Source organism: Ascaphus truei, chromosome 3, assembly GCF_040206685.1.
Source record: "Ascaphus truei isolate aAscTru1 chromosome 3, aAscTru1.hap1, whole genome shotgun sequence".
Lineage (NCBI taxonomy): Eukaryota > Metazoa > Chordata > Amphibia > Anura > Ascaphidae > Ascaphus > Ascaphus truei.
The window spans coordinates 58,490,828-58,510,758 of record NC_134485.1 but is presented as its reverse complement, the minus strand read 5'-3'; the positions used below and the strand labels follow the sequence as shown (position 1 = coordinate 58,510,758).

General features: G+C 45.3%; 1 protein-coding gene across 2 annotated transcripts in view; it reads right to left on the bottom strand.

The window, feature by feature from the left end:
• Positions 1-8,576: 8,576 nt before the first annotated feature.
• The window catches only part of DCBLD2 (discoidin, CUB and LCCL domain containing 2), a 58,699-nt gene continuing 47,344 nt past the window's right edge, over positions 8,577-19,931 (bottom strand). For both annotated transcript variants that reach the window (XM_075594066.1, XM_075594067.1), the window contains exons 12-15: positions 19,345-19,438; positions 16,260-16,309; positions 15,185-15,322; positions 8,577-14,455 (exon numbers count right to left, since the gene is read on the bottom strand). In XM_075594066.1, the coding sequence (XP_075450181.1) occupies positions 14,025-14,455; positions 15,185-15,322; positions 16,260-16,309; positions 19,345-19,438 (713 nt within the window). In that variant the 3' untranslated portion in view covers positions 8,577-14,024. The remainder of the gene's footprint in view (positions 14,456-15,184; positions 15,323-16,259; positions 16,310-19,344; positions 19,439-19,931) is intronic.

The following is a 19,931-nucleotide window of genomic DNA, read 5'->3' as shown; positions in this document are numbered from 1 at the left end:
AAGGAGCCCCTGCTCCGAAGAGATTACAATCCAATTTGTTGGTAGGATGAACATAAAGAGACAGTAGGAGGGCGTTCTGGTACTGGCATCTGCAATGGGCTAAGGTGTATAGTTGTTACAACTAGGTAAAAAACATATCTGAATTGTCTGTCTGCAAGCAATCCTGTGCTATGTGTATTTTTAGTTGTAGTCTTGAGTCTAGTCTTAATTAAATTAACTTACATGTAACGGGTATTCCCCCACCCAATCGCAGATTCTACTGTGTGAGTGCAGGAAACATATATTGTTACTCAGGTGTGGTGCATTACCTGTTGGCTCACAGGAGGGCTGAGCTTCCGCCACGGGGAACCTGGGGTAATTATACTAGGGGTGATCACTTACAACATCTTCTCGGTACAGCGCCTCCACCTGCGATGGCTCCCACCAGAGGGGGAGTGGTTCCTCGCAGGACAATCAATAATACCATACACAGTGCTTTATATAACGAAGGACTTTACTAACGACTAATAATGATAACCTGTGTCTCTCTCACGGTGAGACACTAACAGTGACGTCTCGCAGGACGATTCCCAAACACTAGGTGATCCCACCCAGTGTCCCAAGAACCCCACCCAATGTCCCGTACTCCTACAGAGATAGTCAATGGGTGACTGCGCAGTCACTAAGAACCTCTAGGCCTGTTGGTGCACATGTGATGGTATAATACCTGCCGAGCACTCCGGTGCTCGGGTCAGCAACAAACTTCTCAAAGGGTCAGACGTGTGATGAATCCGTCTGATCCAACCGAACTCCTTGCACGTGCGGACCGCTTCACAGGAACCGCAGCGTCTGCTGTGTCCCTGTCTAATCTAAATGGTACTAACGTGACAGGAACCCTAACCTAGGGCCTGTCCCTGTAGTACAGCAACCTGTAGTGGCTTGGGGAACTCCTAGGGCCTGCAGGGGTAATGACCTGTCCCACTCCCCCAACTACCCAAGTCCCTTCGGTAAGTGATCTGGAATGGACTAGAGTACTCTTCCATGCAGTACTTGGGCGTCTACCTACTGTTGGCTAGCCTAGTGCAGATCCTCTCCAGAATTCCTGCTCTCAGTTACCAGTTTATCCCTTCAGGCATCCTACCCCTAGCGCTACCTCAAGGTGACTAGAACAGCTATAGCCCTTCTCCAGACCCACTACTCTCTGACTAGTCCCAGCGCCTACAGCAGCAAGCTGTAGCTCACTGGAGGTTGGCAGTCAACGTGCTGCGCAACAAGGTGCCTGCCTGTCAGACCTCACAGCACTGACAGCCGTGACTCTGACAATGCAGCACTACACTAAGGGCAGCGTCCCTATCTTGGGCCTCCCTCAGCAATTACCCACTAACCTAGTGGGGAGTTGGGGCCTACCTGGGGTGTGGGTACCTATGGGGTGCAGGAGCTGCTCTCGCTCCCCGCACCTTGCTTCCCTCACAGCTCCCTGACTCCAACTCTCTGTAACCTTCCTTTCCCAGCTCCCACTAATGTAAGTGGCAGGGTCCCTAACCCGAGGGCTGCCCCTGGCAACACTCACCTTACTGGGGAGCTGAGCTATCTCGAGCCCTGGGGGTGCTGGCCTAGTACAGGGAGTCCCTGACTCCTGTACCCTACCTCCTTCCCTGGGCTGCTCCGGTCTCTGACTAATCTAACGTGCTGCAAGCCCGCCAAATGTATCTCTTTTCCCAGGGGTCTCCTAAGCCCTATTGGCTCCCTGGGGTCACATGGGGCTCGCAAAGGCTCTTGGGATATGTAGTCCCAGCTCAGAGCCTTCCCTGGTAGGCTAGGGGTTCGCGGGCTTTTCCCTACCTTCACTGCGCTTGCGCAAGCTTTCCCGGGCTGCCTCGACCTTCCCTCAGCTCTCCCTGTGCTCGCGCGAGCTATCCCTAGCTCTGGGGCTTTCCCTGCGCCTACGCGTCCCTGCGCATGCGCAACGCTGTCTTCAATGGCGGCGCCCTGCTTGTCCGGCCGCCGGGACCTTAGAGACGCGATCGCGGCCTTAGCAACCGCCCGATCGCGTCCCCGGCAACCGGCCGCAGGCAGGAGAAGCCGCGCTGCTCCCTGCTCCAGCCCCCACCCTTGGAAGCAGCCGTCGGGTCTGTCGGCACCCGCGACCGAGCTGCTCAAGGGGAGGGGGGTCTCCAGGAGCCACGGGAGCTCCAGGCTACACTCTCCCCCTGGTGAAACTCCAACGACCTCGCTTGGATGGCAGACATAACCTGGTACACAGTTATACAATGAAAATGCAGGGCATATGTACAACCTATCACTGGTGACTTTAGACATCAGGTTACAATACAGTTCACATACCATACCCGAGGCCAGCTGAGCGTCAGCTGTTTGCTGAGACCATTCGTGGGGTGCCCCTAACTGATCAAGTGGGGGTACCTCACTTTTGCGTCCGTGAGCCTCCCCCAGAAAAATTTCTTGAAGAGCACACCGGAGGGCAACAGTCACTGGTTCCTCGCTACTTCCTCCCCCTGGTGGAAGGAGTAGCACCATGTCTCTGAAGCAGACCTTTACCCGGTCACCCGCGGCATGGATGCGGTAGACCAGGCGGCCAGGACCTTTTCCGCGGTCCACTACTTGGCGAATGGCACGCTCCCTTTTGGGCTTAAGGGAGGCAATTTTTACTAAATCCCTCGCCACACAGTCCTTGTCCCTACGTACTTGCGAGGCTTCCGCTGGGAAGCGAGCAATGGACAATGTCTCTTTCCTCAAAGTCTCTGTTTCACCTGGCAGGGGGTAAAGGGTAGATACCTTACCACTGTGGTGATTCACGGTAGCCAACAGGTCCTCGGGGACGCTGTCAGTTCCCACCTCGGCTGTATCGGGACCTGTCCCCGGCACTTCTGGGACAGTCCACTTACTGGCTTGAAACTCGGGAGCGTTGGATCCCGGTCCTGGGACCATTTGAGTCGGAGCGCACGGGCTCACACTCGGTTCAGGAGCCGTAACTCTGACCTTTTTCACGGCCACCTCCATCGGAGCCTGTGGGGGGCAAGGGGGTTCCTTACCACTCTGCTGGCTTGCAATGGTTTTCTCTTCTTGTGGAACACTGTCAGGTATCTGCGGTGCTTCACCTGACACCACGACAGAGCTGACTGTTCTCTTCAACTGAACGGTAGGTGGTAGATACTGGTCCACTCGCATGGCGGAACAGCTTTCTTCTAGGGGGAACACCTCCCCCTGTGATTCCTCTGTCTCACTGCTGGGGTGGTTCGCCGGTAGGCGCATCGCCACCGATGGTTCGTCCTTTTCCGTAGCTGGCTGGGCCTCAGTTCTTCCCGCTTGGTTGCAACAGGGAACCAGGGCAGCCTTGTCTGTCAGCTCCTCCACCTCCGTGGTTGAGGTAGAGCAAGTAACAGCATCTTCATCTCTGTGTTCTGCCATCTGAGATTCCTGCTTGGGATCTGGGACTGTAGACTGCAGCAGCACAGGCTTTAGAAACTGTGCTCCGCAACAAGCACACTTGGGACCCCAGGTCGGTTTGCCACCTGGGAAGTCACACTGGTCACAAACACATCTTATGCACCCGTCATCCTCCACCACTGCCACCCGCCATTCTATTGGTAGCCTAAAGGGGTTAAAGTCCATACCACCAGATAGATTCAAATCCTTTTGTAGGCACGGGCACAGAAGAAAGGGTATTTTTCCTCCTTTTGTCCGCCATGCCCCATACAACTGCGGGTGTGTTTCTCTACAATCTGTACTGTCTTTAGTGGGAACAGCGGTTGCTGATCGCTGTTCACTGAGCTTGCTCCCCCTGGTGGACTGTAGCAGCACGGGTTGCAGGGTCGGCGCCCTGCAGCAGACACATAAGCGTCCCCAGGCCAATTTACAACATGGGCAGTCACCCTGGTTACAGAAACATTCCAGGCACCCATCCTCGTTCGCGTCGTCCAACCGCCCCTTTATCAGGCACATCAAAACATCAAAGTTCATACTACCCAACGGACTCAACGCTTCTGTCATACACGGGCACACCAAAAAGGATACGCACCCGGCTTTAGTCGGCCAGAGTCCATATAACGGTGAGCAATTTTCTTTGCCCCCAGTACTTTCTTTGATGGAGACAGCAGTTAGGGGTGAAGGCTTACAGTACTTGCTCCCCCTGGTGGAATCTGAAGGAGGGGCTCGCGCTATCACTGAGTCACTCACATTGCGGGGGCGGAGCTTAGGGTTTCCCGCCAAACCCGGCCAGTTTGCAACATTTTCCCGCGCGGGCGGGAAATCAGCACGTGACTTCTTCATGGCGAACAAAAATAGCACAATTTAGAAAAAAAATATACCGGGCACCCCAGGTCATTATCTCAGCAGCGCCTCCAAATGTAACGGGTATTCCCCCACCCAATCGCAGATTCTACTGTGTGAGTGCAGGAAACATATATTGTTACTCAGGTGTGGTGCATTACCTGTTGGCTCACAGGAGGGCTGAGCTTCCGCCACGGGGAACCTGGGGTAATTATACTAGGGGTGATCACTTACAACATCTTCTCGGTACAGCGCCTCCACCTGCGATGGCTCCCACCAGAGGGGGAGTGGTTCCTCGCAGGACAATCAATAATACCATACACAGTGCTTTATATAACGAAGGACTTTACTAACGACTAATAATGATAACCTGTGTCTCTCTCACGGTGAGACACTAACAGTGACGTCTCGCAGGACGATTCCCAAACACTAGGTGATCCCACCCAGTGTCCCAAGAACCCCACCCAATGTCCCGTACTCCTACAGAGATAGTCAATGGGTGACTGCGCAGTCACTAAGAACCTCTAGGCCTGTTGGTGCACATGTGATGGTATAATACCTGCCGAGCACTCCGGTGCTCGGGTCAGCAACAAACTTCTCAAAGGGTCAGACGTGTGATGAATCCGTCTGATCCAACCGAACTCCTTGCACGTGCGGACCGCTTCACAGGAACCGCAGCGTCTGCTGTGTCCCTGTCTAATCTAAATGGTACTAACGTGACAGGAACCCTAACCTAGGGCCTGTCCCTGTAGTACAGCAACCTGTAGTGGCTTGGGGAACTCCTAGGGCCTGCAGGGGTAATGACCTGTCCCACTCCCCCAACTACCCAAGTCCCTTCGGTAAGTGATCTGGAATGGACTAGAGTACTCTTCCATGCAGTACTTGGGCGTCTACCTACTGTTGGCTAGCCTAGTGCAGATCCTCTCCAGAATTCCTGCTCTCAGTTACCAGTTTATCCCTTCAGGCATCCTACCCCTAGCGCTACCTCAAGGTGACTAGAACAGCTATAGCCCTTCTCCAGACCCACTACTCTCTGACTAGTCCCAGCGCCTACAGCAGCAAGCTGTAGCTCACTGGAGGTTGGCAGTCAACGTGCTGCGCAACAAGGTGCCTGCCTGTCAGACCTCACAGCACTGACAGCCGTGACTCTGACAATGCAGCACTACACTAAGGGCAGCGTCCCTATCTTGGGCCTCCCTCAGCAATTACCCACTAACCTAGTGGGGAGTTGGGGCCTACCTGGGGTGTGGGTACCTATGGGGTGCAGGAGCTGCTCTCGCTCCCCGCACCTTGCTTCCCTCACAGCTCCCTGACTCCAACTCTCTGTAACCTTCCTTTCCCAGCTCCCACTAATGTAAGTGGCAGGGTCCCTAACCCGAGGGCTGCCCCTGGCAACACTCACCTTACTGGGGAGCTGAGCTATCTCGAGCCCTGGGGGTGCTGGCCTAGTACAGGGAGTCCCTGACTCCTGTACCCTACCTCCTTCCCTGGGCTGCTCCGGTCTCTGACTAATCTAACGTGCTGCAAGCCCGCCAAATGTATCTCTTTTCCCAGGGGTCTCCTAAGCCCTATTGGCTCCCTGGGGTCACATGGGGCTCGCAAAGGCTCTTGGGATATGTAGTCCCAGCTCAGAGCCTTCCCTGGTAGGCTAGGGGTTCGCGGGCTTTTCCCTACCTTCACTGCGCTTGCGCAAGCTTTCCCGGGCTGCCTCGACCTTCCCTCAGCTCTCCCTGTGCTCGCGCGAGCTATCCCTAGCTCTGGGGCTTTCCCTGCGCCTACGCGTCCCTGCGCATGCGCAACGCTGTCTTCAATGGCGGCGCCCTGCTTGTCCGGCCGCCGGGACCTTAGAGACGCGATCGCGGCCTTAGCAACCGCCCGATCGCGTCCCCGGCAACCGGCCGCAGGCAGGAGAAGCCGCGCTGCTCCCTGCTCCAGCCCCCACCCTTGGAAGCAGCCGTCGGGTCTGTCGGCACCCGCGACCGAGCTGCTCAAGGGGAGGGGGGTCTCCAGGAGCCACGGGAGCTCCAGGCTACATACACTTAGGCATGACAAGACCCTGTTGAAAAAACCATCTGTGTTAATATGGCTCAAATGTGCTAATTAAGGTGGTTGGGCTGAAATAAATTCTGTCAGGTGACTTATTAGGCCTTTATAAGAACAACCAGAGCAGCCGTAGCTGTGAAAAGCAGCCCAAGATTCAAAGTGGCCCAGTTTTAAGTGGCATGGTCGAGTTTAACAGGGAGTTCAACAGGAGGGAAACAAGGGGACTACAGAACACCTACGGGCCCCCAATCTTGGATGTGAACTACGCTGGAAAGGTGGACATTTTCTATCCCAGACCACACATCTCAGCACTAAACTACTGCTGCCATGATGCTGCTACTATTTATATTTGCTCTGACCTCGCTTCTTTTCAAAATACACATTTCTTTCTACCAGCCCCATGTCTCCAACTCTATTCATATATCTCCATCTTCTTTACCCCTCAATAAAAAACACTCACACAAATCCTCGATTCACACCCTCTATCTCCTCCTTCCTGCTGCTGGGGATCTCCCTTAAGCCTGAAGCCAGACATACACACCTGATCTCACCTACGCCTCCTTGCCATCTCTTGCCCTTTAAATGGTGTTAACCTTTTCATTTAACACTGACTAACCTTAAAACTTGCCCCACAAACCAAGCATCCCAATAGCCTGCACTCATGGCTACTGTCCCACAGTCACTTATACCTCCCATTGTGGCCAAGCACACCCATCTACAGCACTTATTCCCCCCCCCCTTGCTGTCTCTAAGTTTCCCCTCAAACCTCTTAGATTGTAAGCTCTTCAGGGCAGGGATTTCCTTTCTCATTGTCTGATTTTTGCTGCACTTATTGTATTTTTAAAATTTCCTGTACTGTATTCTTTGTGAAGTGCTGAGTACACTTTTGGCGCTATATAAATAAAGACATACAATACAATAGTATCATCCATGGAGCTACTCATATGCTTCCTTAAGCAAGTGTGTTTTGAGGTGGGTCTTAAAATGTGGATAGAGAGGGTGCTAGTCGGATATTGAGCGGAAGGGCATTCCAGTGGTGTGGGGCAGTCAGTGAGAAGGGTTTATGGTGGGAGAGGGCTTTAGACACAAAAGGGGTAGAGAGAAGACATCCTTGAGCAGAACGCAAGAGTCGGGATGGTGTATAGCGAGAAATTAGGGCTGAGATGTAAGGAGGAGCAGAAGAGTGTAAAGTTTTAAAAGTGAGGAGGAGAATTGAGTGTGTGATGTGGAATTTGATAGGAAGCCAGGAGAGGGATTTCAGCAGGGGAGACGCCGAGACAGATTTCGGAAATAGTAGAGTGATTCTGGCAGCAGCGTTTAGGATAGATTGTATGGGAGACAGGCGAGAGGTAGGAAGGCCGGAAAGCAGGAGGTTACAGTAATTGAGACGGGAGAGAATGAGGATCTGGGTCAGAGTTTTTGCGGTCGAGCAACAGAGGAAAGGGCGTATCTTGGTAATATTGCGGAGGAAAAAAAAGTTTTTTTGCTACCTTTTGAATGCGAGAGAGCAGTCGAGTGTGACCCCATGGCAGCGTGCTTGGGCTACTGGGTGAATGATAGTACTTCCAACAGTAATGTGGAAGGAGGAAATAGGGCCAGGTTTGGGAGAAAATATGAGAAGCTCTGTTTTTGCCATGTTAACTTTAAGTCGGCGGATGATATCGCAGACATTCAGAAACTTTGGTCTGTACAACAGGTGTAAAAGGTCAGGGGTAAATAAATGTGTGTCATCAGCATAGATGTGATATTTGAACCCAAGAGATGTGATTAGGTCACCTAGAGAGTGTGTAAAGAGAAGAGGTCCCAGGACACAGCCCTGGGGTACCCCCACAGAGAGATCGATAGAGGAGAGTGCAGTGACTAGTACATATTGCATTGTAGAATGAATCTACCCATACTAATTATTGCTCCAATTAGATGGATGAGATTAAAGACCTTGCAGAAACGTGCCAAACATCTGATCTTCAATAACTGGTTTCATTATTTTTTTCTGTTTGCAATTTGTTTCCTGTTTTTACCATTGCCCATTCTCGCCCATGTTTGAAGTTTAACCAGGTGCTGCAGCATTTCTCTACAGTCTCCAGCTAGCAATGCAATATTTTCTGGATATCAACATTTCAAATAATTGATATTGCCTCCATTTTTAAATGTAAGTAATTTCCACATGGTCATTAAAATGACATTTCTGTAGATTCAACTTTTATGGTGAATTCAGTCTGCATATAAATCAGGAGAAAGGACAGGTCATTAAAGAAGGAACATGAAAAGTCTTTACAAAATTATTTTATTTTATGTACAATTTTTTTTTTTTTAACACAAACAGATCCTTCATCCTTTATACAATCTACATCCTAACAACATATACAAATACGTGTCTACAGTACATGCTGATTTAAAACAAATTACATTCAGGGAGCACTGGACAAAAAATAAAAAAAATAATGAACATTTAGATCAAATTTTGTGTTAAAATGTGTCCATTATGTTCTGTGACCGCTACTCAATGCCATTTATAAACACTGATAGACAAATAGAAAATCTAGCTCTCTGAAGCTGTGAAACATAAGCAGCTGCTTAGTAGTGAATTATTTGTAATGCTATTTGTAGTACCTGAATAAGTAGATATACTATTATAAAAGTCTAGAAAAAAAAGTTCACTTTTTTTGTGCAAACAATTTTTCAAATAAAGATTATTGCTCATTTATTTTCTCACCACATTGACTTGTTAAAAAACATAAAAACAAAAATAAAAATCATGGTTTGGACAAGACTAATATGCAGGCCTGCCGACACGTTTCCAGGGGCTCGAGACGGAAGTCTTGACCTGTGCCCGTGATGAGCAGAGGGCTGTAAGGCGTGGGCGGCCCTTATCGAGCAAAGACCGGCTCCTCTCACCCCCTGTGGGCAGCCATCCAACTGGGGGCCTATAAATAAAGCTTCTGAAAAGTGCTCCTTGGCAGAAGTCAAAATTTACATTGTTCTTATTAACAGCATCAAAGATTGTTCATAAGGTCGTATATTTGATATATTTAATATAACAACATTTTTAGAAATTGTACATCCGTTTACAACATGTTGTGTAACTTCTCAACTCCACAAACGATATGTATCCAACCTGAACCCACCAGCTTTTTTTTCTATAGCCACTTCTTAAAGAAGAAAAAGGACATGACTTTCTGTACTCGTGACCCATCACAAAGATATCATGGACTTTAATAAACCATCACTTTGGCTGTCACATATTACCTTTACCTCCCCACATTCAATTCAGTGAAAATTTGAATTTCAATTAAGCAGCAAAAAGTAAAAAAAAAAAAAAAAAAACTTTATTTTTTTATTTTAAATAAATCAGTTCTGTAGTATTAGATAAGAATGTCTCTCTTTTTAAAACTCCTAATGCCATTTTAATGTTTTTTTTTTTATGTCCCGATCATCCTTTGGTGGATACAGAACCATTTAGAAAGTCTTTTTGAAACAGGCTCCCAGACGCACTTTTTTGAGCTATGCCCTTTGGCAACAAAGTATCACAAACAGATCTGTTGTGTTCCAAACAGATGTCTGTTACTCTGAAAGCTGTAACAATAATGTATTACACTTCGTAATATAATGTGACATATCAGCTGCAGCACAAAGTTAGAAGGTGACCATTTGGTTAGGCACACAATCAGGATTTTGACCGATGTATAACAGGAGCACCAAACGATTGCAAGTTTAGGTAAGAATGTGGAATTATTATACATTGTCACATGCTTTACATATAAAAATAAAAAAAAGACAGAAAAAAAAAGGGGGATAGTATTGCTGTTTTAACCAGTTGTTTTTATGTGACGTTTTAGTGTTAAAATCTGTAATTTAGTGGATTAATCCGACAGTTCGTTTGCTCCTGTTAAGTCCTGGAGAAGGTCTTTTAAAACAAGGGCAGAGACAATAGAATAACTCGCTCTCTGAGAAAGCATTTGTTACCAAAAAAGAGTCACGTGATTCTTTGCAGCTTATGATACCTTTTACTGTTACCTAGTGGCTTCATGTGGGTTATTCATAGCCTATGGCCACCACCCCCTTTACCTTGTAACATATGAGAATATGAGTCACAATTTAAGAAAACTCACTTTCTGGGAGACGATAGAATACCAAGTTTTCATTCATTACAGTCTGTATTGTTTGGAAGTGTTCGAAACCTGTGCCTCGTAAGGCCATGATTACACCCAAAATCGAGCGCGGCGCCAAAACAAAAGTAGCTTACATTCAATGAAAGTGCTCATACAGCAAGCGCCAGTCGCGGCGCATCATACTGCAAGGCGGACGGCTGGGGAAGAGACTGCGATTTTTTTTTCTTGCAACGATTGTGTCGCGTGAACGGTTCAGCCAATGGAGGGCTAACCGTTCACGGCCACACCTCCGCCATACCTCCTCTGCCCTGTCTCCCTGATATAATCAAGATGCTGCTCGGCGGCAGCACTGGGTGACGTCACAGAATAGCGCTGCCGCCTTGCAGCACTTGGTATACTCGAGGCCTTACATTGAAAAGCCAACCTATTCATCGTACATGCCAAAATTCACTGACCCACAACAAGAATTTACATTCGCCTGTACTTCAGTGTTAATAGAATGAGGTAAACATCAAGCATGTTCCACACCGGGAGATAGACTCAACTCATCTTGACAGTTTGTAACAGCCTAATACTTGGTGTGCTGAAAAATACACGATTCAGTGGCAACGTTGGTGCCGTATTTCAGAAAAATATCCCAACACATCAGAACTGAGAGAACAATGAAGTCTTGGACATTGGGGAACTACCGGAACAACAAATCGTCTCTGGGAGACCCACTGGTGTAGGCCTTCACATTACAAAGTATATGTTCTGATATTTCTTTAAGGTATGTGTCCTATTTGTGGGGTTTTTCTATAGCGAATAGTAATGTTATTTGGGAAGCCATTGGCAAGGGGACCCTGTACCTGTACCAATACAAAGCGGTTTTGTAACTGGAAGGTTTGCACCACTAATTTATTTATCGACTACTAGCAACATAACAGATTTGCATTTTACACCGTCTTATAATTATTTGTGTGTCACAGCTTGGAAAATATTTGGTAAGTTTCAAAAATCAAAAAGCAAACAAAAAACAAAAAAACAAACAAAAAAAAAACAGACGAAACCGAAGAAGGGAGAAATATAGACAATAAGATGGACATTCGAAGAGAATAAGGAAGAAAACTTAATTACTGTATTTTTTATTATTATACCTCCCTTCTCATTCATTGAAAAATTCTGGCTAGTGTTCAAGTTTAATATGTTTTAGCGCCCCTAAAATATTAACCCTTTGAGCGACCATGACATTGTGGCAATGACATCAAGCGGACACCTTGTGGTCTTTCTGATGTTGCCCGAACATAATGGAGATTTTGCCGGTTTATAGGGGAGATTGTGACCTCCGTTCTGGGTGAGCGGAGATCAGAACAGCGGTGATGGGCGTAAACGTCAACGGGCGGATTCGGAGTCATGTTATTGCTACACAAAGGGTTAATTCAGGCTAGAAATATCAACAATTCTCGCGGATAAACAAATTTTCCGCTTCCCTCACAGTCCTGCCTACAATAAACACAGACAGCCCTTGAGGACTCGGCGCTCAGTGGATTACAGTGGCACACAACTATTACCATACCTACTTGCATCCTGCAGAACACCTTCCCTATCCCTACTCGGCTACAAATAAAATAACAGCTAGAAAGCATCCAATGAGTCATTTACAAACTGGCCTCCAACCACACTTACAACAAACAGAACTCCCACCCAATAAAATACCAGAACTTGCTATCTTTATGCAGTCTGTAATTTCCACTATTGCCAAAAGAGGAATTATTTCACTGTAGTGGCTGAATGTATATTTTGCTTGGCTGCCATATTCAGTATACAGGTCTTCTGCCAAAACACATTATCAGTAGAATCAAAACAAAAACTGTAAACCCAAACACTATTGCTTTCACATAAGAGGCTATATTGTGGACACAGCCTTTGCACTGTCAGAGCACTTGGGTTATCACTAAGTAGTATCACCACAATATCCAGTCACTATTACTTCACTCGAGTCATGTCACCGGAGTGTCTGTTTTAGCATTTCAACAACTTTCAACCCCTGAAGCTTCACTCACCTAACACCAACTTTCTGTTCCAATCTATTGATACTGGAAAACAATGATAAAGGCAAACTTTGTTGCTTGTATACTGCACTAATAGGGATCAAAACAGACGTGTTCCCCTCCCCCCCCCCATGAACATATCCATATTTGTTTATAGAGCAAACAATGGAAATTAGTTTATCAGACATAGAAAAACTCTCACATTGGGGGGGGGGGGGGGATTCCATTAGTAATGCTTGCTTAAAGGAGCAATCCAAGACGGCAATTCATTCAATCCCATTCATTTCAGCTCTGGGGACCCTCTGCTTCCAGAGATACTTACCTATGAAGAATGTGCTGGTAGCTGCTCTGGCCCAGTCAGCAGGGCCTTCAAGTTTGAAGCTCCCGTGTCACATGGGTCAATAGGAAGCCGCACCGATGATGTCACAGCTTCCTATTGGCCGGCGATCTCTGAACAGCAGACATATTGTGAACCCTGCTAGCCGAGGAGAGCTGCTACCGTCACCTAATTCGTAGGTATCTCTGGAAGCAGGGGGTCCCCAGAGCGGAAATGAATGGCGTTCAGCTCCAGAGACCCGCTGCATCAACCCTATATAAAAAATAATCAATTTGCAAATAAATCCACCCCTTGGATTTTCTCTTTAAGAAGGTACTTACCAAGTCACAAACATTTCTATTAAACTATGTGAAGAACTACACAGTGTGTTAGTCCGTTGCACAGAATCATAATCTGCAACAATCCAGGACCTGTTGCAAATACGTATCAAAATACTAAAGGACCAAGTCTCAGTTTTATAGATATTGCGTAAATAGTAGCCACAATGGCAGCCACTGACTTCATTACTAGGATCCATCATGCTGCAGTCACCAAGGAATATACATGAAACACAAGAGGAATAGAAGATAACCTTACAAAAAGAAATGTAAAAAAAACAGCATGTCTATGTGTTTCAATCTGGATATGCATGTGTTTATGGGCTAAGATCTGGTTTTATGTCTATTTCTTCTTTAAGTGCTTCCTTTCCTTCCTGCTATAGCCCAGCTCAGTGGCCTAAACAGGTATGGTAACCTGTCAATCATAGCTTATGCCTTCCCCAAAAGCTTCCTCTCCTCTGAATCCAAAGCATAATACCACTGTTGTAATTAATGGCAATGCTCAGTGCACGACTCCAGATAGAACAGTTTGAGAAAGCATGCATGTCACCGTGTACAACTCATGGATACTTGTTAATGTCGTGTGTAAGAAGTTACACATCAGAAACCTCATACAGCTATGAGAGATTTAGACAGCACTCGCACTCCTGCCGAATATACCCAACAATGAAAATAACATGCTGCCGTGTTAACAACTATTTGTATTGATGTATTAGTCGAGCTACGTAATTCAGTGTTACTGTAAAAAGCGAACAGTGGCCGAAATCTTTGATTTCGGAGTTCTGCGATCGTTTTAGTAAAATGACTACAAGCTACGTTTTAGATGGACACCTGCACAAAGAATGCAATGGGCTCTTAGAAAATAAAGCCACTTTGTTGAAACCAATATCTTTATCGTCCACACCACAGTGGTAGGCATAGCCTAAGAGGGTACGTCCTTGTTTCCCGTTGGTTGCGGCACTTGGTACACCATCTCCTCTATGGCGCACGGCCCTTGCGTCCCTTTAGGAGTGTCATATAGCACCTGTGTGGACGCTGAACCGTCTGTCCTAGATAATAGTTTGTTGTAGGTCCCCACTAACGGGAGGGCTTGGGCCCCCACGACTTTAAATGTGGATGTCGAAGGCAAACACAAAGATCCAGCTGGGTGGCCCGACATGTCCATGACAATAGGAGTGGCATATTCTGGCCCATTGGTAGGCAGTGGTTCTGCGTAGGCATGATAAATGTCCTGATCTGGGGAGTTGTAGGAATCCAGGTCAGCATAACCCGCTTCTTTCCTTTCCTCTGGTTTGAAAGTTGATCTCTGATGAAGCGTGCCGACTGCTCCTCCTACCAGTGGCTGGGCATATTCTGTCAAGCAAAGCATGAATGTTAAAGCAGAAATAAGCAGCAGCTTCATCTACTTCAAGAAAGAAGACATCTATTTTGAATCTAAACATAGGCAAGACTTTCTATGCTTTTTTTTTTTTTTAAAGAGATTTTACTTTTGTTTCATACAATGTTGCACTTTTTTCTGTTTTGAGATTTACATTAAATGCCCCTTTGGCTAAGGGATCAAGCAAACAAGCCTATAGTTGCCATGAGCATGCCCGAGAGAGTAGCTTTCAAAAAAATGAACCTGCTGACTATAGATGAAGGACTATTGGAGGAGTTTGCAATAAAAGTATGGGATCATATTGAGCGAAGTGGTGCTGTACCATAATCCTTACAGTGCCGGGGACCCGGCAGCACCAGGGCACCAATGGACAACTGCATCCCATGAGCGATCACATGGCGTGAAAAGGCTCTGGATGACAAAAACAGAAGTTATGGTTTCTCCACTTCCAATTGGGCTGGACGTTCATCCACCTGATTAGCCACTAAGAATCGAGCAAGGGCCCATGATGTACCTGGTATGTCACAAGGGTCCCTGCTGTGCCACTACCAATGCCATACTACCTGGTTGTCATTACGGCACAGTAAAGCTCTACACTTTCAGTGCTGCAATTGTTAATGCTCAGGTGACGTAACTAAAACAACTCTCCTCAGTACAGGTGTTGCTACAGGTGCAGCGATCTGCCACAGAATAAGGGGCTGTACCTGCTGACTCGGTCTGTAACATGGTGGCCACCTCCCTTGGTCGCAGACGGCTCACTTCACTGCTGCTGTATCGCACAGGAGTTTCCTCATGCTCCGCTGACTTGGCAGGAAGAAACTGCTTCATTCCCTTCCACCAGCCTGCGCAGAAGGAGAGTGAATGAGAGTGAAGGTTATGAGGATGGCGAGGCGATGCATTGCTCAATACCAAGGCCAACAACCTATTGTCATGCTTTAAGTTGTATGTATTTTATTTTTTGTTCTGGTCCTTACGTCCACATTGCAGAATATGTCGGCTCCATAAAAATAATTAGAAAAGTTATTAGCTATAATGGAAGGGTGCAACATGTCAGACCTAACTCTAAACTGGATACCCTTGTTAAATATTCACCCGGTGTAATTAAACACATAATTTTACCTATGTAACCATAACACATATCACAGAGAGGTTTGCTTGATGAGCATGGTTACACTTGATATCCAGACATTACATGCATTAGTATTCCACAGATTGTAAACATGTCCATGAAAATGACCACATGACCCGAGCAATTTACTTACTCAAGCACTCACCAAAACCATCACTGACGAAACCCACTTGCTTCCCCCTGAAATATATTTACTGTCCCAGTATCATGAATCAGCTGGTCTGTTTTCCTTCCCATGTTGCCCCCCCAACGCCTGCATTGTACATCCAACTCTGCCTCATTTTAAACACGTCTGTAAAGTGTTTGCTATGTTGAGAATTATGTTTCTAGTTCTATAAGACATAGCTGACAATTAGATCTTAAGTCGTTTTTAAGTAAGCATATATCCTCTTCCTTACAGAAATGAGGAGGAGGAAGGAGCGAGGAGCAGGGGGGGAGGGGGGGAAATTACACAACCATAAAGACAAAATGCTCCGGGCACCTTGTCTGAGTGCATGCGTGTTATTATCCTGCAGAAGACAGCGTCTTAGGGCTGCAATAATAAAAACGAGTGAAAATTGAATCATATTTCAGACTCCTATTACAACTAAATCATAATATCCACGGGTAACATGCAACAGGGTGATTTTATTAAAGTGAAGACGTTTTACCTGCACGATCCCAGTAAGGCAAGTCATACGTTCCTTCGGCTTGTTTCTTTCTACAGTGCAGGGCCATAAAAAGAGATTGAAATTTGTTCTATTCGAAACCTAATATACATTTCTTTAGCCAAGACATGTCTTTTATAGAAACAAACAGGTGAATAATGGAACTTTGGAATGTATTTAGTTTTATTTATAAAAATGTTTTACCAGGAAGTAATACATTGAGAGTTACCTCTCGTTTTCAAGTATGTTCTGGGCACAGAATTATGATGACAAATACATGGTTATAAATACATAGTTACATTAAGTGAACATGGTATACATTATATACAAGACATTGCATGCACAGTTAGAGATAATATATATTATAGGCGTATGTAACAGTTACAGACCAGATTAATGTGAGACAGCTTTAGTTTTGAAAGAGCTTAGACTGGTGGTGGCTGCGAGAGTCTCCGGTAGATATTTGGCTCAATGTTATAGTAAGGGTCACATTTACCACAGTCTTCTGGCATAAGGCATCTTCCGAGTCAATGCAATGGGCTGTAAAGTATTTCAGTGCCGGAAGGTGTCTTATGGCAGAAGACTGCTTAGTAAATATGGGCCAAAATGTATAGCAACATGGACACATTGTTTGTGGTTATACTGTTTGCAAAGCACTATATACACCAACAGCAGTATGCTAGAAAAAAAACAAACTAGTTGACTCTGGGCCCAAAGTGGATACCCTGTCACAATGGGGAGGATACCATATTTCATAACCTCGTGTACTATGAGACATAACCACTTCTTTGCAGAAGCGCACTGATTAATCAGCAAAAGGGGGGTTACAAGATCCATAGCCACAGAGTGGGCATGCCGTTTTCCTGATCCCGAGCCTGAACCAGGTATTCCTTCCTTATACAGTACTAGACTTCAGAAGCCTGGTGAATTGAGCTGGTGAGGACCAACACTTAAGTCAGCTGTCCCACATACCCAGCAATTAACTTGGATTGCCCAGTGAACGAAAAGTAGCATGTAGGCTGAGCAGACCATGTCTGCGGTCATATAACAAGCTCTTTCATTACTTCTGCCCAATCAATTTAAATTGAAAACATAAACCTGCTGGATATTTTTTCCTCTCTCTACTGGGATGGATCAATCTCATAGAAGTGCTATTTGACTGCCATTTTTATATACTCAAGTTCTAAGTACTTTAGGAAGTGGAAAATAAAATAAATTGTAGGCTATTACATATTTATCTTTACAGAAGGCTTTTATTGGAGATAAAGGCCTTAGAATCTGTGGCTAATAAGGGTAGAGGAGGAAGCATACTTCAATACACAGTAATCTGTCATTGTTTGCTTATTAAAGTCCTGTAAACGTGCTCATATTTCCCAAACACCTTGGTGAGCCCATAGGGAGCACACACCCACGTTGTGATATACAGCTATTATAAAAGGAATAGAAACCAAAAGCATGACACGCATATCTGTAAATTGGCATTGGCTGTAGTAGATAGTAGGATACATGAGAACAGGTTACAAGAACATTCTTTCACCCACTTGAGTGCCAATGGAACCAATGATTAGTTTAGACTAAGTGAATCTCTTGCCTGTTTAAAAAAAAAAAAAAAAAAAATCACTCCAGGAAGATAAACATGTAGGTGAATATAACACACAGATCTCTCTTGCATTTTTTTTGGATGTACACGTTTGCTTTTCCCTCTCTGAAGTAACCGATTAAAAAAAAAAAAAAAAGGCTACCTACACAGTCATTCCTTCCTGAGAGAAATTAAAATTAACTGAACAAAATTTCTAGCTGGACAGTGAAAGATAAACTATATAATACAGCCACAAGAGAGCAGTAAAGAGAACAGTGAAACAAAAGGACATCTGAAGTAGGTTTACTAAAAAAAAAAAAAAGTATGTTCATGAAATAATCAAATAGCTGTAATATAGGAATGTTTATATTAAACTTAGTATCCATTAATTAAATTAACCTTATTAGGGCACCTTGCCTACATACGTGGCCGTTTCCCTGACCCTCAATTTATTTAGTACTACTGCATAAAGAAAGCTGCAAACTGTGTGTACAGACAATGTTTACACGTGTTCAAGTACCTGAAATAATATCAGTCAACTTTAAAATGAATTCAAAACCCGAATTTAGAGAGAAGATGTTGTCGTCTTTTAAAATAGAAGCCATGGGAATATAGAGTATTGTTGTGTAGGACCTTGTGTACCAATAGTGCTACATTACAACTTGTTGTAGCCACCTCAAAAGATCAATTGTGTAATGCAGGCGTTCCCAAAATACCTCAAGCAGCGATCTGAACCAAGATTCAGACGTGCTGAACCTCGCTACGTTCAGCTCCGGGTATCCCCTGGTTCTTGAGATACTTGCAGTTTTAGGTGCTGGTCCACTACCTGGCAATTTAAATTTGATTGCTGCGGTATTCCAATAAGAAGCAAAGCCACAACGTCATCTTGTGCAGCTTCCTATTGAGCTGCAGTGTGGCGGCCATTTTGTATTCCTGGTAGGCAGAGAACACTGGCACCTCAAACTTTGTATTGAGAACCGGGATGTCCCAGAGCCGAACATAGCGTGGTTCAGCTTCGGAGAACCCACCCCAGCTGTATATATATTTATTAACTGCAAAAATATTAGGAATAAAGGAAAATAGTAGCAGGCACTCCAGGGTGTGTTGAAAAAGTGAAATATATTTATTACAAAAGGTCAATGTTTCACCCCTCCAGGGAGCCTAAAAAGCTCCCCGCACGGCCAACACATTGACGTTTTGTAATAAATATTTTTCACTTTTATTTATTTAACAAGTCCTGGAGTGCGACACACAGACACATTTTTCATTAAAGTGCAGTGATTAAACAAAATGTAGAGAGAGATGGCAGGTATTTAATACATTTGTTTAAAATCCACCCCTTTCTTGAATAATTAGCGTGAAAATAGCTTTAACCACTACATTTCCAGAAGCACATGTAATGCATCGCAAGCCACCTCTGGAAACAAAGGTGTTAAGCTAAATATTAAAGTAAACTTTATACAGCAGTACATATACTGACAGACACCACAGGGAACTTAAGTTACCAACCTGTTTCTCCAATGCCAGGCACAAACTAAGATCAGTACAAGGCTGGTGAAGACCATGACTAACACAGGAACCAGGATCGCAGCCAACGGTACATCTGCAAGCCATTAAAACAAGACGCTGCAGTTTACACGCCAATCAGTGAGCACATTTTTGTGTAGGTGTTGGAAGGAATAACCTCTTCTGCTTAAGCAACACCGACTACAGTGTTTCTTACTAGAAATTAGGAAAAAACTTTTTCAAAATATACTTACTTGAGTCCATCAGTGTAAGTGTGTGTGTTTGTGTGTGTGTGTTTGGGCATGCATGCGTATCATTTTGTCTCAAATAGCACCGACAATGTAAGCAGTGCAGTACATGGACAGTTTACAGGCACAAAGAATCTTTGTTGTGAACAGATTAAATTCTACATTTTGGTGCCGGAGAGAAAAAGTAATAAACTGACATTGCAAAGAGTAATCCGTAGCGATCTCCCAGATCAAATGCCAATCGTGACTAAAACATGCATTTTTGTAGTGTAATTATATCCATGGTAGATCACTCCACATCAATTAATCCTATTCGGTGGTGTCATAGTGGAATTATTTTTT